We start from the raw sequence: 18,609 nt of genomic DNA on the forward strand, positions 1-18,609 counted from the left end.
GCGGTCAGAGTGGCTGAGCGAGTCCCGAGTTGGCCACCTCGGCGGCCGCAGCTCCTCGCTCACCTGTCAGCAGCGGGCAGCCGACGCCGCGGTAAGCTCCCCCTGCCGCGCACCTCTGCCTCGCGTTGCTGGAAGCCGCAGGCCGCATCTCTCTGTGCCTCCCTCCCTGAGGCCGCTTCTGCACCCTGGCGCACGGTTTCACAACTCCTGTGACAGGGACTTCCCGTCTGGGATACGTGTGACGTGTAAATCACTGTGCGCCACATTTTAACCCTCTGCAATTTGTACAGTGACGAGAGGCCGAATCAGAGTGAAATGGCTATCTGCCCTCTATTTTGAATGGTGACCAGACGAGTGTAGTGAAACTTTTCAAACTCCGTACAGCGTCTGCGCTCGAGCCCGAGCTTTCAGGATGGAGACTTAAATGCTTTGCTGAGTGACCGGGCCACCCCTTTCCGGGTGGTTTATGAAGGTATGCTGTGCAACCAGTCGTTATTTGAGTTCGATACGATTTACTGTATCATTGTCTAGTTTCCGAGTCAGTGCAGGCTAACCGTCAGATGGAGGTGTTACAGAGACAATGTTTTCTGCACTGTGTGCAGCTACACGTTAGGGTTGTGCTACTGCCGAAAATAACGGAAATTTACTCGTAAGTGAACGAAATGTGTAAGAAACGAAAAAATCGGTAGGTTTTAGCAGACTTACGTTGCACTGCATCTTCATACCTACGACTAAACGTACATTTTACTTAGCTTGCGCGCGCACACACACACACACACACACACACACACACATACACACACACACACACACACACACACACACACTTTTAACGAAGAGTGAGACAAAGAGTATGAGGATGTTAGACATTACATTTTGCTGCATCGCGATCTTTGTTAAGAGATACATTACATTACGGAATAAAATACTTACACGCAACGATAATGGCAAGTGAACATTGCAAGTTGTAGGTGCATTCATACCTTGGCAATGTACGTATAATGCGGATCAAAAAATTGCCGGTAAATAAACAGAATGAAATATTTATCATTACAGCGATTAGCAGCCCCGTGTATCTTCCGTACTACTTTTGTTTTTTCGACTTTTGTTTTCTTACTTTTTTGATGCAAGTTTTACAACTAGTGAAATACATGATGTTCATATTTCTTCCCCTGGTGAGTGTGTGTGCGCGTGCTTGTTTGCGGTTTTATGGACTTTTTATACCTCAGTTGTTGTTAATATTTTATTATTTTCCTACTTTTATTTACACTGCCTTCTTAAACCTGCCAGGGTAGCCGAGAGCGCTAATGCGCTGCTTCCTGGACTCAGGTAGGCGCGCTGGCCCCAGATCGAATCCGCTAGGGGGATTAATGACGAGAGCCAGTATGCCAGCCAGCCTGGAAGTGGTTTTTAGGCGGTTTTCCACATCCTTCTAGGTGAATATCGGGCTGGTCCCCACGCTCCGTCTCAATTACACGACTCGCAGACATTTTGAAAACGTTCTCACTATTCCATGGCTTACACTAGATGCAGACAGCTGGGGTACACTAATTCCATCCTGGGGGGGTTCGGGGTGGCGACAGGAAGTGCATCCGGCCACCCTCTACAACTAACAATGCCAAACCCATAGTAACAAGGCCGACCCCGCATTGAAGTGGGACATTGGCCCCAAGGAAATGATGATTTACATTACCTTCTTAAAACGCAAATGATAAATTTTGAATCCTGCCTAGTCACCGAATTTGGGGTGTCTAGAAGCCTGCTCTCTCGGATCGATAGACAACATTCAAACAAACCGTATTAATGAGTTTTATTACGAAAAGGAAGTGACAACACTTAACTTTGTGTTAAACAAATGTGTCGCCAGCAAAGAGCGACAGACAAAATAATAGAGTTTCTTCAATGTAACAATTCCAAGTTTGAGATACATAGAATGTACGAGCGAAGTAACGAGCTTTGACACTTCTGTTCAGATCGCTGGTCTTGAAGCTTCTCGTAGAACCGCGCCGCTGCTAGTCGGGTGCGGCGGTGACGTCGTCTTCGCATAGAGGCCGCTGCTGTCACGTTGTCCTGGAGAGGGGTCGGTCACTGTGTAATTGGCTAACGTCTTCTTCACAACCCTCTCTGCTCTCTCGTTCCTGACTGGCATGCCAGCACGTGACTTTATGCCGTAACAATAAATACGTCTACTATCAGTGGAGTCATGCGAGGAATGAAGATCAGAACTTAAATTTATTTCTTTTATATGGAACTCGATAAAGTAGCAGATCTTCTTACAAATTTTATAAACATCTCATTTTAGCAACGTTTTTATGTCGGTATCTACTCTGATATTTCGATATACTCATACACTGTTTCCTCGAACTGCATTTGCCGCAACTGCAGTTCTACGATTCCAGTACAAAGAAACCTCTGTATCAGTGCAAAGCCTGAATTACATCGTCAAACACCTTTGACAAATTTTTATGAAATTTAGGCCTGTTTCCTAAGTTTCATAAAAGATATTGTGGACGTACCCAGTCATCAATGATCCCAGTACCTCGCCAAAGATTTTATGAAACTTTTTTTTTATAGAATATCACACGCAAAGTTATTTTACACAGTACTATAGGCCTAGTAAGAGAAATATACTTCGGAACGTTTACTCTAAACAGACAACCAACGAAATTCTGCCGTCTAATAGCACTGAAACCTCCACAGCAACATAGACATCGGAGCTACGGCAAAAGTTGTGAGACAGAATGATGCACAATTATTAGATGTCCCAAGAGCCTTGGTGGCGAAACACGCCGCTCCAAACTACATATTAATGTTAAAATGCGACTGAAGTGGAAAAGTGTGTACTGTATAGAATAAAAGGCCAGGGCTGTGTCCTCTGTGCTCGTTGCAGCCGGCAACGAGAATGCCGTACCTCGTGCTCCCCTGCTCCTGCGCGCTCTCCGGTATGGTGGTCAGTTTCTTGCAAACCATACCTCTGGTTTGGAAGGAAAAGTTTCTCGCGGCTACAACCTTTTGTAAAATGTTACTGAAATTCTTGAAGCGTCAAAATAGAATGAAAACTTGAAGTTTCGACTATAATTCCAATCATCCTCAATAGGAACAAGTGACTACCATTGTGATGGCACACATCCCCTTGCGATGTTAATGGAAACCCCTTGGGATGTAAACAGTTCTGTAAATTTCACTGTGGTAAATGTTTTGGAAGGCTCTCGCCTTGAGAAAACAACACTTTTTTGTTGTACAGAATTTTATTCATATACTTTCGGTAATGTTACTCCATCGTCAATAGGTATCGCTTTAGTCTAGTTAACAGCACATTCTTCTGTCCATGTTGCTGTCTGCCATTTCTGTAGACCTTGTATTTTAACACAGCTTGTCGTCTGTGATTGTATCGTTAATGATAATGACATTCTCACTATCAAAACTCGACGTGTCGTAAGTACTGGAAGAGTACGTGTAGTGAATACAGTTTACAGAGTCGTGGTAACCGGAAAAACACTTTCAGCAACAATAAAACTGCAGATGACAAGCTGTTTCAAGGCACCAGCTGTACAGTACAAGGCAGGCAGCAACACGGACAGCCAGATGTGCTGTTAAGTAGAAAAAAGTTAAAGCCGCTGAGGATGGCGTAACGACAGCGAAACGTGTACGTGCAAAAAGAAAATTAGTCTTTTTAGGCGGGATCCTCGAAACACTGCATCAGCTGCTTTAAGTGGTACAACGGCTATAACTTAGTGGTGTGTGGAAGCGAGCTCTTGAAGCTCAAACACTACATGTATAGAAATTAACCCACTTGTCAATTACTTTCAATGGGGCAGCACTAGAACTGCAGACATCGACAAGTGCCTCTAGCAGCATGACGACAGTGAGTGGTTCCCGAGAAGACGATGGAGGGTATCGCCGAAAGTTCAGGATGGCGAGAATATTCGGAATATTCTATACATACGGGTCAGCCAAAACATTACGACTACTGTCCATTGTGAGAGTGGACGCCGTCGAGGCACTGTGAGGGGAGGCAGTGAGCCAGGGCAGTTCCAGGTACCGACCGCTCTGTGGTGGAGCGGAGTGACTTCGTTCTATGCTCCAGCTCCAGCTCCCTTCGAGCGGAAGTGCAGAGCAGCACTTATTCGCTTGACAGTGATATCCTAGCAGAGCTACGCAAAGCTGGCTTGTTCTCCTGTTGTGGAAGATTGTGAAGTACAACTCCACAGCATTTGCAATTGGTCAGTCACAAATAAATCGATACTCAGGTGAGCTGTTGGGGATATGTGTACTAAAGAAACCGTAAATGGGAACCGCAATTGTAATGAAACATGTTCTACATTTAATGAAGACGCTCAGTACAATAATTTTAATGCCAAACGGAATTTCGAATGCAAGAAAACATTGCCAGTAAATAAAGAAGGACAAAATGAATGTAAATACGTACTAAATACGAAAGTAATTGAATATGACAAACTGGAAGGCAAAACAAAGAAACTGAATAATAAAGAAAGTATACGACATTAATCCACCATAGATTTGTATTGCTGCTTTCTACATTTATTTACTTTCCTCTGCTTAAGAGCTTCAATACATGATGCAGCACATCTTAGTCTCAAAACTCATTTCAGATAATAATCTGATATGTCGCATCTCAGTTGTGTTTTACAATTTCATTAGAGAAAGTACTGCTCACGACTGTACACGAATCCGAACAGAACATGCATCTAAGCTTCATGTCTACGAAGTTTCGAGTAACTCCTCTGTGACGAATGCTTGTTAAAGTCACGTATAGTCTTTCTGCTCTGGTGTCTGTCTTTAGCCGGTCGTTGTGGCCGAGCTGTTCTAGCCGCTTCAGTCTGGAACCGCGCGACTGCCACGGTCACAGGTTCGAATCCTGCCTCGGCCATGGATGTGTGTGTGATGTCATTAGGTTAGTTAGGTTTAAGTAGTTCTAAGTTCTAGGGAACTGATGACCTCAGATGTTAAGTCCCATAGTGCTCAGAGCCATTTGAACCATACCTGTCTTTCAATTCTGCATCGCACTGAAAGACTATGATTTTCATTCAGAGAGGTGGCTTACAGGATCAACGTCCACAGAGTACAGAGCAGCAAAAATTCGTAAATCTGTCTCCAAGCACTAAATATCAGTGAATCTTGTTTCGAATTCAGTGCACGGCTTCCTTAAAAGACCTGTATGCTGCCCAAAATCTGCAGCAATGCCAACGTTTGTTACTGCTGGCAGTTTCGGACAGTAAGAGACGTTCTAATCTGCCCAGCTGTGTTTCCCAGAGCAACAGTTTCATCTTGAATGCCTTCAGTTTGTCATAGAAATGGACGACAACATCCTTGCCTAGAAGTGACAAAGGACTAAATCACAAATCAATCTGTCATTCGACAGTTCAGGAACACGTTCTCTTTACATTTTCGCGAGTAATGATGTTTCTTGGCGCAATTGAAGAGCTCCAGAACTTTAGCACGACTGAGCCAGCGAACCTCACAGTGATATGGTAAATCTCCATATTCACAACCGTCATCGCCCAGAAACGCTTTGAACAAGCGACGATTGAATCCATTTGCTCGAATAAAATTAGTGATTTTCACTATCAAGCTGATTACATTATTCAGTTTTACGCTCTTGGAATACAAATATTGTTGTTGAGTGAGGCAGTGTGTAGGGATAACCAGATCATGATTCTCCATTTTTCTCTGGACAGGCCTTCCTAAACAACTAATTTCTCGAGTCATAGCTCGAGTACCGTCCGCTGCTACGGAAGTTATTAGTTCGCACGGCAGACCAAACTTCTCCATAAGCACTTCAAGTGCATCGAACATGTCTTGACTTGTTGCTGTGTCGTTCAGGGAGATGAGATCTAGCATCTCTTCGCGAATTTCCAGCGTTTTGTTTCCTGTCCTAAGAAGAATTTCTTCTAGAGTGATCAGTGTCCTGCAAGTAATGTGAAATATTTTTATCAGCTAATGTCAGTAGAACGAGCTCTCGAAAGTGACATGGCAATTTTCAAAACGAAGCAATTTTCTCTTATTTCTTCCATCGCCACCATATTACAAGCAAAACTTGTTACTAAGTGTTAACTTACTTCATTTGAAAAGCTGGCTTTCCGTTCAAGAATTGTTGGCTTTCGTTCTTCGTCGACATATTTGTTGACTCTGCCGCTCTATTTATCGCATAATGACGTCTTACACTCAATTTTGTTTATCTGTTTTATTACTTTGGTGACACACTAAACATTTTACGCGACCGGCGCATTCAGTAAAAAGGTATAGATCATGCCATGCAGCAGTAAAGCAAGGCGCTGTTGAGGGCCTGCTGATGCTTCTTCCGGGCCTAAATGCGTTGACGGCTGCGACTGGCTGTCTAAACGGTCCGCGCTCTTTCCGTTGCTCTCGCCTGGCGTTTTGTTTACGCCTCGCGGCTCTGCGCTCCCGAACGGCTTCGCTGAACGGCGGAGTAGGGGGCGAAAATGGAACAATTCTAGCGGCGATACGGGCCACAAATGGAGATGTCCCCTGACATAAGCGACTTTGACAAACGACAGATTTTTGTGGCCTGGTGCTGGAGAGCGATCACATCGGGTACGGCGGAACTGATCGGCTGTTCGCGCGCTAATGTCGTGAGCGTCTGCAGAACGTGGTTGAAGGCGGCGAAACCACTCGTAGGCGACAACGTGTTGCACGCCCACGCTATAAAGTACAATAGGCAGCGAACTGTGGCAGATCTGACGACAGAGTATAATGCCAGTGCAGGCTCCAAGTGTTTCGGAGCACTCCGTCCAGCGCACGTTCTTAAACTTGGGATCATACAGAAGACGCCCCCTGCGTGTTCCCACACAATGACATCGTCAGTTGCGAATGCAGTGGTCGCGGGATCATCGAAACTGGGTTTTGGATCAATGGAGTCGTGCTTCCTGGTCGCGTGAAGCCCAGTCGACAGTCGTGTCCACATACTCCGTCATCCAGTCGAACGGCTGCTAGAAACACGCACCGCGCCACGGATGCAGGCCAGTGGGGGCAGTATTGTGCTGTGGGGGACACTGACCTGAGATTTCATGGGACCTGTAGTAATAACTGTAGGCATCACGACAGCTGTGGACTAAGTGAACATTACTGTGGACCGTTTGTATCCCTTCACGTTTTATGCCTTCCCTGACTACCAAGGCACCTTCAAGCAGGATAACTTGGCCTGAAAGTAGTAATTGGGTACGTCGAGCGCACTTTGCGTGTTTTTAATGTACAATCTTATTAAAAATTAATTTAATGATATTATATTGTATTTATAAAGATTTGTGGTATGATGATTTTTTATAAGACAAAAATCGGAGATTTTATATAGATAATATTAATATTATAATTAATAAATAATAATTAATAATAATAATAAATAAATTAATAATTAATATAATAATATATTAATATTAAGTACTAGTAAATGGGAATAATCGTAAAAAACACTATGTATTAAAAACATCCCAACTGCCCTCAATGTACCCACTTAAAACTAGTAATAAAGTATAACGGGAAAAATATATATTGATCGACCGCCAACAGCATGCAACAATTATCAGTTATCAAAAAAATTGAAGTGAAAGAAGAAAAACCTAAAAAAGAGGAAGAAAGCAAAAATTAAATCCTCTTTTTGTAAATTCTTTACACCAAATCCCTCTTTATAATATTTATCATTATTTACTTTACTTTCCTCAATAGAATTCGAATGATTTTCTTCCAAATAACATTTATTAATTGCCTGAAGAATCTTTTTTATATATTTCTATCTACTACATTTATTTAAATCTTTTAATTGTATAAATGCTATTTCCGCTTTATCATAAACAGTAATTTTTGCACAACCACTTATAGGTAAACTTCAATCCAAGGACTCTACTTGGTATTCTTAGTGTGGTAAACTACACAGATCAAAAATGTTTTGCATAACCTTGGTTCCGAGAGTTCCGGAACCTGTACAGAAAACTGGAATAGAGATCAACATAAACATCATTTCCGCCCTTTTTATTGCTCATGAAAACCACATATTGCATGTTCTACCACCATACAGTGAGATCTTCAGAGGTGGTGGTCCAGATTGCTGTACACATTGGTATCTCTGATACCCAGCAGCACCTCCTCTTGCATTGATGCATCCTTGTATTCGTCGTGGCCTACTATCCACAAGATCATCAAGGCACTGTTGGTCAAGATTGTCCCATCCCTCAATGGCGATTCGGCGTAGAGTCCTCAGAGTGTTTGGTGGGCCACGTCGTCCATAAACAGCCCTTTTCAATCTATGCTGTGTTCGATAGGGTTCATGTCTGGAGAACACGCTGGCCACTCTAGTCGAGCCGTTATCCTGAAGAAAGTCATTCACAAGATGGGCACGACGAGGGTGCGAATTGTCGCTCATGAAGAGGAGTGCCTCGCCGATTTACTGCCGATATGGTTGCACTATCGGTCGGAGGATGACATTTACGTATCGTACAGCCGTTACAGCGCCTGCCATGACCACCAGCGGCGTACGTCTGCCCCACATAATGCCACCCCAAAACAGCAGGAAACCTCCACCTTGCTGCACTTGCTGGACAGTGTGTCTAAAACGTTCAGCCTGGCCGAGTTGCCTCCAAACATGTCTCTGACGATTCAACATGGTGGCGTTGCTGTCAGGGTTCCTCCAAGCCATAATCCGTATGTAGCAGTCATCCACTGCAGTATTAGCCCTTGGGCGGGCTGAGCGAGGCATGTCATCTACAGTTCCTGTCTCTCTGTATCTCCTCCATGTCCGAACAACATCGCTTTGGTTCACTCTGAGACACTTGGACACTTCCCTTGTTGAGAGCCCTTCCTGGCACAAAGTAACTATGCGGAAGTGATCGAACCGCGGTATTGACCGTCTAGGCATGGTTGAACTTCAGACAACATGAGCCATGTACTTCCTTCCTGGTGGAATGACTGGAACTGATCGGCTGTCGGACCCCCTCCGTGTAAATAGGCGCTGCTCATGCATGGTTGTTTATATCTTTGGTTAGGTTTAGTGACAACTCTGAACAGTCAAAGAGACTGTGTCTGTGATACAATATATACAGTCAAAGTCTGTCTTCAGGAGTTCTGGGAACTGGGGTGATGCAAAACTTTCTTTGATCAAAAATTTTAGCATTTTTATCTTCCTTCGTTTATTACTCCAACTTTTTAGCATAAATAATTTTAATGAGAGTAAATGGAGAAACTAATTATTCCTAAAGGTATTTCACCCTGGGACACAGATGTGTTTATGTAAACAACGAAATTATAGAAAAGGAATTATTTATGTTATTATTTATTTAGGATATTATGTTTACCATATTTACTGTACAGAGGATTGGAATTTAATTTGCCCCAGTATCTGTTTGGAGATTTTTCTATTCGTAAATATATAGAAAGTTTACTTGGAATTAATAAGGCTGGTTCAAATGGCTCTGAGCACTATGGGACTTAACATCTGTGGTCATCAGTCCCCTAGAACTTAGAACTACTTAAACCTAACTAACCTAAGGACATCACACACATCCATGCCCGAGGCAGGATTCGAACCTGCGACCGTAGCAGTCGCGCGGTTCCGGACTGAGCGCCTAGAACCGCTAGAAATTAATAAGGAATATATGAAATTAGTGTCAGACTTTAAAGAGAATAATAAATGATTCTAGAAAAATTCGAAACAATTAAAACTGATACAATTGCAAGAATATGCACATAAAAATGAAACAACAAATACTAGTCTTTCTGAGTGTGTGCTTGGTGTTGATTTAATTCTATGTAGTTAGATCGTGATCTTGTGATTTGGATCAATTTTTTTTAATTCGAATCTCTTCCTAGAGCCAATAACTGGAACTGAAACATAACCATATATTTTCCAATAAAAATATATCTGTCTTTTCCTCAATTACTTTCAATGAAAATATTGGAAATAATTATCTCTAATCTTTCTTGTAGAACTTTTAGTCTTTTACAGATTTTTATTTTTATATTTACTAATATTTGTCCCATTTTTATATTTTTGATCGTTTATTTACTGTCTTCTTTACACAATAAACTATTTGTTTTCGAAAATAGTTGCTACTTTTAAGTAAGCTATTCCAGTGAAATAATTACCAATATAAATAGAAACACCATCTCCTTTTATTTCCGAAATTCGTTCTTCATTAGGATGATAAAAAATTTCTGATTCCTGTCGAAGATTGCTGTATGGAATACAAATAAATCCTTCACCTTTAAGAATATTTTGTTTTTTCTTCATTTCTATGAATATATGAATGAATGATATGATTGTTATCATTTAAATTTTCTGTAAGTAGCCATAAGCCAAATCTCTTGCTAGTTGGTTTTGTCTTATTACCAAGTAGTGCTGTTAAAAAAATATTTTTTATTTGTTTCACACATTTTATATTCAGCTTCCATTTATATACAAAAAGATTTTTATTAGGTTTAAATAAAAGTAGTTAGAATTAGAAATGAAAAATTATTATTGAAAGGCATAAAATTTAAATGTTTTCGAAAGCAGCTGAAACAGTGTAGCTGAAAGTAAAGTGAAGTGAATTTCTTACCTATTTGAAAATACAGTGGAAACAGGTTGCATGATAAGTGAATGGACCAATGAATTAGGAAATAACTGTATTACGTATTGGGCTTCAACTGAAGCTAAAAGTTATATTTTTAAGAAAAATGATGAAAATACAGAGATGAAAATAAAGATATTCTGAATCTACATATATACTCCGGAAGTCATCAATTTTACCAAAACTAGTCGGTTCTTTTTCTGTTCCACTCGCAGACAGAGCGACAGAAAAACCACTAGAATAAATGATGACTAACTGAAACCCTCAGCTGCCGACAGGTGTTGTTGATATACCTCGATGTGGACAGCTGAAAATGTGTGCCCCAACCGGGACTCGAACCCGCGATCTCCTGCTTACATGGCAGACGCTCTATCCATCGGATCCACCGAATAGCGCGACTGCAGGGACTTATCCCTTGCACGCTTCCCGTGAGACTCACATTCCCAACTGTCCACAATTCTACATAGGTAATGTACCTTACAGACAAGTGAATGGGCAATGACGTACAGAACTCTATGTAAAACCGAATTGGGATTCCATTCGGTCCTGGCAACTTATTTGTTTTCAGTTCTTTCAGTTGCTTCGCTACGCCAGGGAAGCTTATTACTACGTCATCCATACATGATTCGGTGCGATGGTCAAGCGACGGTATGTTGGTAGAATTCTACTGCGTGAACTATTTCTTAAACGTGGAATTTAAAACTTCGGCCTTCCTTTTGCTATCTTCTACCACCAAACCAGACGGGTCAACGAGTGATTGGATGGAAGCCTTAGACCCTCTTAGCGACTTTACATAGGACCAGAATTCTTTTGGATTCTCCACCAGATCTTTAGCCAAAGTATGACGGTGGTAGGTGTATGCTTCTCGCATAGATGTTTTCGCACGAATCTCTACTACCTTTGCCTATCGTCATTTGCGCCTCCTCTTTTGAACCGAGAGTGCATCAGGCGTTGCTTCCTCAGCATCTTACGAATTTCGTTACTAAACCACGGTGGTCTTTTCCGTCCTTAATCCACTTACTAGGCACTCACTTGTCCAGAGCACGATTTACAATCTGTTAAAACTTTGTGCATGATTCCTCTGTGGTCACCATTTTGAAACTAAGTGATTGCATTTCATTGTCTAACTGAGATGCTAACAACTGCTTATCTGTTTTTTTTTTTTTTTCTAGCAGGAACGCTCTCCTAGCCTTCTTGAGTGATTTATTAACTTTTGCCAACCATTGTCGCTATGATGTCGTGATCACTGGCCCCATCTATATACTGACGCCATCGATAAGGTTCAGCATGTTTGTAGCTACAAGATACCATTGCGTGTGGGTTTCCGAACTAGCTGCTCAAGACAGTTTTGGGAAAACGTGTTCAAAAGTACTTCAGAAGATTGCCTATCTGTACCCTTGCAATGAATCGAAACACGTGTCAATCTATAGTCGGTAGGTTAAAGTCACCACCAACTAATATTGCAAGATCTGGGTATTTATGCACAACTGACTATAGACTTTCCTTGATTGACTCTATAAATATTATAGCGGGGTTGGATTGTCGGTAAAAAATCTACAATTAAGTTGGTTTCACTTAGACCTGTTATACGCGGCCAGATAACTTCACTATCACACTTAATTTCAACCTCAGTAGAGAAACTGTTTTTGTCGACTGCAATGAACATTCCTCCTCCTACGGCGTCTAATCTGTCTTTCCGATAAACATTCCAAGAGTCAGTATTTTAAACATAGCTGCACAACAGCAACGGTTCCTCGTAATAAAATTATAAACAGCCGACCAGTTGCAATGGATAAAGAAATCTTTACCTAGGTTTCAACAAATTTAAATTTGTCTTCTTCAGAAGGTGGCAATTTTACATTAGTATGGACTGATGTATCATCGTCGTTTTTACAAATATCTGCATAGATCCATTTGTCCAAATTAAAATATAGCCCTGAAAATAGGGTTTGTCATGTAAATGTAAATTAGTACATGGATGTTGCAGAGCTCACAAGCAGAGCTGCTGGCAAAGCCGTCTCCACATCTCAGATGAGGCCCCCTGGCAGACCTAGAGAGCGCACATTGGCTTCCTTTCCAGCCCTGAAGAGGCTCCATAAGGCACCTAACATTGGAGCTCCCAGTAACTAGCACACCGGTGCCCACGTGTTGCTGCTCGGACCATGCTGAAGGAGCAGCCACCTGTTCACTCAAAGGATGCATAGACGAGGCCAAACAGCGAGCCTCCATATTGGCCCACCGTATCGAGCGACCCGAAAGTGTTGCCACCCGCCACTCACCCTTCGGCTCCACCGCGTTGGGTACGCTAGAAGGTGCCTTGGCAGTTGAGCCCTTGGGCGAAAAAAGCGATACCTGAGGTGTCCCATGCGACGCTCCAGAATCTCTGACACTCCTACACTCCGACCCCTGATCGTAACTAAAAGCCCATTCAAATACTCGCGAACTACGGTCGGCTCCTCCTGCGTCCACACTCAGCAGGCACACATACTAACAAGGGAAACTAAAGATTGCTGAATTGCGAATTTATGATAAGATTAATTTAGGGTGAAGTGAAAGAAAAGAGTTTTTATAAGATAAAAAGATCTTGAAGCGAATATCTTTGCACACTACTGGCCATTAAAATTGCTACACCCAGAAGAAATGCAGATGTTAAACGGGTATTCATTGGACAAATATATTACACTAGAACTGACATGTGATTACTTTTTCACCCACTTTGGGTGCAAAGATCCTGAGAAATCAGTACCCAGGACAACCACCTCTAACCGTAATAACGGCCTTGATACGCCTGGGCATTGAGTCAAACAGAGCTTGGATGGCGTGTACAGGTACAACTGCCCATGCAGCTTCAACACGATACCACAGTTCATCACGAGTAGTGACTGGCGTATTGTCACGAGCCAGTTGCTGGGCCACCATTAACCAAACGTTTTCAATTGGTGAGAGATCTGTAGACTGTTCTGGCCAGGGCAGCAGTCGAACAATTTCTGTATCCAGAAAGGCCCGCACGGGACCTACAACATGCGGTCGTGCATTATCGTGCTGAAATGTAGGGTTTCGCAGGGATCTAATGAAGGGTAGAGCCGCCGGCTGGAGTGGTCGAGCGGTTCTAGGCGCTACAGTCTGGAACCGCACGACCGCTGCGGTCGCAGGCTCGAATCCTGCCTCGGGACTGGATGTGTGTGATGCTCTTAGGTTAGTTAGGTTTAAATAGTTCTACGTTCTAGGGGACTGATGACCTCAGAAGTTAAGTCCCATAGTGCTCAGAGCCATTTGAACGATTTTGAAGGGTAGAGCCACGGGTCGTAACACATCTAAAATGTAACGTCCACTGTTCAAAGTGCCGTCAATGCGAACAAGAGGTGATCGACAGGTGTAACGAATGGCATGCCATACCATCACGTCGGGTGATACGCCAGTATGGCGATGACGAATACACGCTTTCAATGTGCGTTCACCGCTATGTCACCAAACACGGATGCTACCATCATGATGCTGTAAATAGAACCTGGATTCATCCGAAAAAATGACGCTTTGCCATTCGTGCACCCAGGTTCATCGTTGAGTACACCATCGCAGGCGCTCCTGTCTGTCATGCAGCGTCAAGGGTAACCGCAGCCATGGTCTCCGAGCTGATAGTCCATGCTGCTGCAAACGTCGTCTAACTGTTCGTGCAGATGGTTGTTGTCTTGCAAACGTCCCCATCTGTTGACTCAGGGATCGAGACGTGGCTGCACGATCCGTTACAGCCACGCGGATAAGATGCCTGTCATCTCGACTGCTAGTGATACGAGGCCGTTGGGATCCAGCACGGCGTTTCGTATTACCCTCCTGAACCCACCGATTCCATATTCTGCTAACAGTCATTGGATCGCGACCAACGCGAGCAGCAATGTCGCGATACGATAAACCGCAATCGCGATAAACTACAATCCGACCTTTATCAAAGTCGGAAACGTGATGGTACGCATTTCTCCTCCTCACAAGAAGCATCACAACAGCGTTTCACCAGGCAACGCAGATCAACTGCTGTTTGTGTATGAGAAATCTGTTTGAAACTTTCCTCTTGTCAGCACATTGTAGGTGTCGCCACCGGCGCCAACCCTGTGGGAATGCTCTGAAAAGCTAATCATTTGCATATCACAGCATCTTCTTCCAGTCGGTTAAATTTCGTGGTGTAGCAATTTTAATATCCAGCAGTGTAGTTAATCTGAAGCTTTACCGTTATGGTCACACTGCGGACCGAAGAAGTACGGACGCTTTTAGTTCCTGAACGTACGGTTGCTGCTCGACGCCTGCAAGCTTGCATCGTGAAATGCATTCGTAACTCGTATCCACTGTCAGATGAATTTATGTTTCTTGCTTTCGGCGCTTCGTATTTGTACTGCTAATAACAGTGGGCTTGTGTCTTCTAAGGACCACTTGTTTCTGCTGTATGTACTGAAACCTAGCGTAGCTTCATCTGCCATGCAGTCCTGCTATTATTGCTATTATTAGTTTTGCTGACTCAGCTTTATATTCTATATGGTAGCAACTTCGGACTCCGATTTCACGCAAGAGTACACCACACTATCTATGCTGCGGGTGCATTGTGATTCAGTGAGTGATCATTCCATCAGACAAGGAATATGGCAGGACCAGCAAATGACTGTCCACTCACAGTGATGTAGCCACCGCCCGTGTTGGACGTCAATCAGCCATAACCACTCACAGACCGACCTTATCACGGGCGTTGCGCTAAGTTGTAAGGACCTGTTGGGAAAAGTATCTCAGCGGTGTATTACTGCTCTCAGCAGTGGTCTGTGAAACATTCCTACATCCGTAGACCAGGTTCTGGACGTCCATTAAGCACAGATGCACATCAAGATCGACGCATTGTGAGAGCAGCGGTGATCGACTGTACATTGCTCAGGGAAGAAATCTGGGCGCATGTTGCGCCCTCTGAGTCAACAAGGAACCTTGGGAAGCACCTGGTAGCAGCTTGATTAATATCGCGCGTCCCTCTGGCCAGGCTACGACTGACACCGCGACACAGCCAAACGTGGCTACTCTGGTGTAGTGACAGTGCAACGTAACCTTCCTACTGGTGGTGGTACAGTTAAAGTTAAAACTCAACCTGGTACGAAGATTACTGTCGCTTGTCACGTCCTACAGCTCCTGCAAGCTACCCTCTGTAGTAATGGTTAAACAAATTCGTGTGGTCCACGAAATTACAGGCCCCTACGAGCTACTGCTGGGGTATAAATACTTTCTAGCTGGTGGGTTTAACGCAAATTTGAAAGCATCGGATAACGCAATTCTTTTTGGAACCACTATAGAAGGCACCTACGCAGGGCTTAATAGGGAGCATATAGCCATTATTTACTCCCATGACCCAGCATTCAACTGTGGTACTGACTTTCAGCTATTCTTTATGATAAAGGGAGGAAAAAATCACTCATACAGCATAGGTTAATTGATAGTTATACCGATAGCATTTCAGTAACTAGCCGTGTGTCTGTTGGAATATATATCACAACTGGTTTGTCTAGTTAACGTGATTCACTTTCGCCACGTAATTATGGAAAGGGAGAGGGGAGCGCAGACCTGGCTGCAATGTAATTTTACGCAGGCACACAGTTATACGTAAACCGATGCTTATTACAACCAATTACTAAAGGTCACGCAGAACAAAAAATGGTTCAAATGGCTCTGAGCACTATGGGACTCAACTGCTGTGGTCATAAGTCTCCTAGAACTTAGAACTACTTAAACCTAACTAACCTAAGGACATCACACACATCCATGCCCGAGGCAGGATTCGAACCTGCGACCGTAGCGGTCGTGCGGTTCCAGACTGTAGTCACGCAGAACAGGTTCAGCAAAGACACGACAAGCAAACTCGGTCAGGGTGGAAGAGTATTAGCCTAAATATTTCCATTTTCGTTAAAACGTACGCTGAAGAAAGGGTAGCAAGTGGTGCAGTTAACTATGACTGAATTTTGCTTTGAGAAACAACATTACGTTGCTGAGCTGGAGCGAAGAACATTTACTATCATATGGCGAGAAAACTTTGCAAGTCTTTATTTCATCAATAGGCACTAAAACCTGAGCTTTTCTGGATACAAGAGTTTAACCCGTATATTTTATGTAAGGCGCAACATTGCCAGCAAAATCAAATAGATATGGGGGAGGGGGGCACAAGAAACATTAACTATCACATTAATACTGATCCACACACGTGGACAAGTGGCGGTAGTCAACAGAAATGCAAAAATACGGACACACGAGATTATTTCTTCTCTATATTACACTCACCCACTACCATATGGTTATTCACTCGACTACTACATATTTTCAGACAGAAACTGCAGTTTACCAACATAGCGGTTGTTCCAACCGACCAGGTAGTGGGAAAGCAAGTACCCAAAGGAAACACATGAAAAATAAATAAAAATCCCCCGAAATATTACTGTAAAAGGAAGACCACAATAAAATACATAAAATGAGTGAACTTCCGTTAAAGACAGAGCAATAATGTAACGTGCGCTTAAGGCCCATGGTGCGTGGCTTGACCAAGGCACAAACGCAAAGTTCTACTAAAATTTGAGTAAATTATGAAAATAAACTCCCTTATGGGGGTTTCGTGGTAATGTCACACCTGATTTCAATATTTCGACTTTACTAACGAGTAGATTTGAGACATTCTGGTACCTTTGTTAACATTACGAAAATCGAGAGCTGTGTCTCCACGTCTGTCCAGCGCCGCTACCCAGGAACAAGTGGATCTGCGAACACCTCGCCTAACCGCTGTTCGTTCAAAAGGTGGAGGGGATGGTTCACCAACCTGACGGAGCCAATACTCGTGCCTTTGCGACCTCTCTGACCTGACTTGCACACCATCTTTGTCAAACTTGTTCGCGTTTAGGGGTTGGTACTATCCTAGCACAGAACCACTCTACTCATGCATGCTACAACCTCTGACCAAAGCTTTCTGCTACTTCACCTAATACCCCATTATACAGTCCAAGCCGCGAGGAGTGGCAGCGCGGTTTAAGGCGTCATGTCACGGACTGCACGGCCCCTCACGCCGGAGGTTCGAGTCCTGCCTCGGGCGTGGGTGTGTGTGTGTTGTTCTTAGCATAAGTTAGTTTAACGTAGTTTAAGTGGTGTGTAAGTGTAGGGACCGATGATATAAGCAGTTTGGTCCCTTAAGAATTCACACACATACACAAAGTCGCATAAGGGAAAGGATGAAAGGAAACGTGGCACACACGAAATAAAAAATCAATAAATAAATAAACACCGCTTGGTCCATTCTCTTCTGCTTGTTACTCACAGACTTACTTCTGCTGAGTAAAAACACCCTCGCCATAATTCTCCTGTACCGGAATTTATTGAGTTATCCCGCGCTGATGCTGTTGAACAGGAAGGTGAAGAGATTTTCAGTAACAGCATAGGGCACGTACACTTTCGGCTGCTGCGATGCTACGTGCTCCTCACGGTGCGCAACCTTTACTGTGTCATATGCCTTTCATTTGGTCGGAATTTGATATCATATACTCCTACAATGATGAACTACCTGTTACATCACTTGTAGTGAAGTGGCATTGTCCTTGACGCTGTCGCTCTTTTTTTGGTTGAAGGTGTATACACGTACTTACTTAATTATTTTTGAGAAGAGTAAAGAATATGACAAAATATGTAATACGACGTAAATATTTTGCTAAATATTTTACATAAAATAAAAATTTCTATTGAAATAGCCTTCAAAGTCTCCTACGTTATCTTCATGTGCGCCTGAACGTACGAGAAACCTGAACCTCGCAATACCAAGGTGTGGGTGTGAGTGCAGGTGGCTCTTTATGCCCACCATTTGAAAATTTCGTAAGTTAGCAACGTACTACATATTTTAAAATTGTAAAAAAAGTTTATTTTTAATGATTTCTTATACCAGGTTCCGTAATTTTAAAATTTTAAGCAAAACCTGACCCAAAAATTTAAGTCTTAGTACTGAACAACTAATTTATTATTTCTGGATTCAGTACCC

The 18,609-nt window shown here is 43.0% G+C and overlaps 1 protein-coding gene across 1 annotated transcript in view; it reads left to right on the forward strand.

Moving 5' to 3' along the window:
• The first annotated feature begins 207 nt into the window (after positions 1 to 207).
• Positions 208 to 18,609, forward strand: part of LOC126176339 (uncharacterized) — a 337,183-nt gene continuing 318,781 nt past the window's right edge. Inside the window, exon 1 of the mRNA XM_049923491.1 lies at positions 208 to 472. Within this exon, the coding sequence (XP_049779448.1) occupies positions 467 to 472 (6 nt within the window). The 5' untranslated portion in view covers positions 208 to 466. The remainder of the gene's footprint in view (positions 473 to 18,609) is intronic.

This window comes from Schistocerca cancellata, chromosome 3 (assembly GCF_023864275.1).
Source record: "Schistocerca cancellata isolate TAMUIC-IGC-003103 chromosome 3, iqSchCanc2.1, whole genome shotgun sequence".
Classification (NCBI taxonomy): Eukaryota; Metazoa; Arthropoda; class Insecta; order Orthoptera; family Acrididae; genus Schistocerca; species Schistocerca cancellata.